Source organism: Leucoraja erinacea, chromosome 39 (assembly GCF_028641065.1).
Source record: "Leucoraja erinacea ecotype New England chromosome 39, Leri_hhj_1, whole genome shotgun sequence".
In the NCBI taxonomy this organism is placed as follows: Eukaryota; Metazoa; Chordata; class Chondrichthyes; order Rajiformes; family Rajidae; genus Leucoraja; species Leucoraja erinaceus.
In genome coordinates, this window is record NC_073415.1 from 2297422 (window position 1) to 2299921 (window position 2500).

At 47.8% G+C, this 2500-nt stretch overlaps 1 protein-coding gene across 1 annotated transcript in view; it reads right to left on the reverse strand.

Moving 5' to 3' along the window:
- LOC129714445 (adhesion G protein-coupled receptor E5-like) overlaps positions 1–2500 on the reverse strand; it is a 24692-nt gene that overhangs the window by 4697 nt on the left and 17495 nt on the right. The window contains exon 11 of the mRNA XM_055664037.1: positions 1836–1927. Coding sequence (XP_055520012.1) covers positions 1836–1927 — 92 coding nt within the window. The remainder of the gene's footprint in view (positions 1–1835; positions 1928–2500) is intronic.

Sequence of the window (2500 nt, forward strand, 5' to 3'; positions counted from 1 at the left end):
GAAGGCAGGAACGGGCTACTGAATGGCGATGATCAGCCATGGTCACATTGAATGGCGGTGCTGGCTCGAAGAGCCAAATGCCTACTCCTGCATCTATTGTCTATTGTCTATTTTCTATTTAGAAAGGAGATGAGGAGGAATTTTGTTAGTCAGAGGGTGATGAATCTGTGGAATTCATTGCCACAGCCAGCTGTGGAGGCCAAGTCAATTTTTAAGGCATAGATAGATTAGTACTGGTGTCATGGCATATGGGGAGAAAGCAGGAGAAGGATTGAGAGGGAGAGATAGATCAGCCATGAATGTGGTGGAGTAAACTTAATGGGCTGAATGGCCTAATTCTACTCCTAGAACATGTCCAAAATCATGAGAGGAAGAGAAAACGCAATGTCCCTTGCCCGGAGTAGGGGAATCGAAAACCAGAGGACATAGGTTTAAGGTGAAGGGGGAAAATTGAATATGAACCCAATTTCACACAAAGGGTAGTGGATATGTGGAACGTGCTGCCGGAGGAGGTAGTTGAGGCAGGTCCTATCAAATGTTTAAGAGACATTTAGACAGTTATACATGGATAGGTTTAGAGGGATATATGGACCAAACACAGGCAGGTGAGACTAGTGTAGATGGGACATGTTGGTCTGCATGAGGAAGTTAGTTAGTCAGTTTAGTTTATTGTCATGTGTACCGAGGTACCGTGAAAAGCTTTTGTTGCATGCTAATCAGTCATCAGTAAGATCATACATGATTACAATCGAGTGTGCAGATACATGATAAGGGAATAATGTTTAGTGCAAGGTAAAGTCCGATCCGGTGGGAACTGGGTGTAACCGGGTGTACAAAGGATCGCTGGTCAGTGCGGACTCGTAGGGCCGAACGGCCTGTTTCCATGCTGTATCTGTAAACTTAACTAAACTTGGCCTCTGTAAATTGCCCCTAGTTTGTTGGATAGAGCTGGTGTATGGTGATAGACACAAACTGCTGGAGTAACTCAACAGGTCAGGCAGCATCTCTGGAGAGAAGGGAAGGGTGACGTTTCGGTTCGGGTTCCTGCCTCTGGTACAGGGTGGACTCAGTGGGCCGAAGGGCCTGTGTCCACGCTGTATCTGGAAACTAAACTAAGCAGCAAGGAATTGGTAGTATTGTAATGTTGGCATTGTGGGCCCTTGTGTATTGTCCAGGTGTGTGTCCAGAACCAGGGGTCACAGTTTAAGAATAAGGGGTCGGCCATTTTGGACTGAGATGAGGAAAAACTTTTTCACCCAGGGAGTTGTGAATCTGTGGAATTCTCTGCCACAGGAGGCAGTGGAGGCCAATTTACTGGATGTTTTCAAGAGAGAGTTAGATATAGCTCTTAGGGCTAAAGGAATCAAGGGATATGGGGAGATGGCAGGAAAGTGGTACTGATTTTGGAAACTGATTCTCAAGGTACAGGATACTAAGTTGGATGATCAGCCATGATCATATTGAATGGCGGTGCAGGCTCGAAGGACCGAATGGCCTACTCCTAAACCTATTTTCTATGTTTCTATGTTTCTATGATTCTGAAGAAGGGTCTCGACCCGAAGCGTCACCTATTCCTTTGCTCCATAGATGCTGCCTCACCCGCTGAGTTTCTCCAGCATTTTTGTCTACCTACTGATTTGGATGATCAGCCATGATCATATTGAATGGCATGGCAGTGCTGGCTCGAAGGGCCGAATGGCCTAATCCTGCATCTATTTTCTATGTTTCTATGGTCTGGCAGTGTTCTGTGCAGGGCAGCGTGTAGCAGGAATGCTTTAGCTTACCTTTGAACCTTTACACAGAGTTACAGAAACAACACATATTGAAGTCATTACCTGATTTTCTCTAAGTAGGGTAAATCCGGGCTGATGGATTTGAATTTCTCAATCAGTTTCCATATCGTCACGGTGAGGAAGACAAGGTTTGCCTGGGGTGCATAAAGGATAACGAACTGCGATGAGTTACTTATGTTTACAGCCGTGACTGTGTACTCAAGTCTTAGGCCCCATTTCGGTCATGGCCAACCATGGGTGTCTCCAGAGTTGGAGGACGCCTGTGCGTGACTTTGTTTAACGTGGGGAGACTGGTGCACGGACAGCCACCCCTCGGTCCTTGACAGATCTGGGTCAGGATCCAGTGGCGTGGAGTCCAAGACGACCGGAGACCCTTTTCTGCTGCCGCCTTCATCCGCCTTCCCAGCCGTTGTGACGCTCCACTAAGGTCAGCCATCGTCCTCCGCCTGTTCCACCGTTGAGGTCTTGGTTGGATTGGCTCTTTGTCAGAGACCTCCCCCTCGACCTTACCGCCATGGGTGGCCCAACCAGGAGCGTAGCTCCAGACGGCATCGCTCTCAGGATCTCAGGACCACACAAGCGTCTCCTCCCCAATCCACGGAGAAGTACGTTTAGTACTCAAGTACGTTCAGTTTAAATATAGGGCACAAAAACAGCCCCTTCAGCCCACCGGATCCATGCCAACCATCGATCACCCGTTCACACTA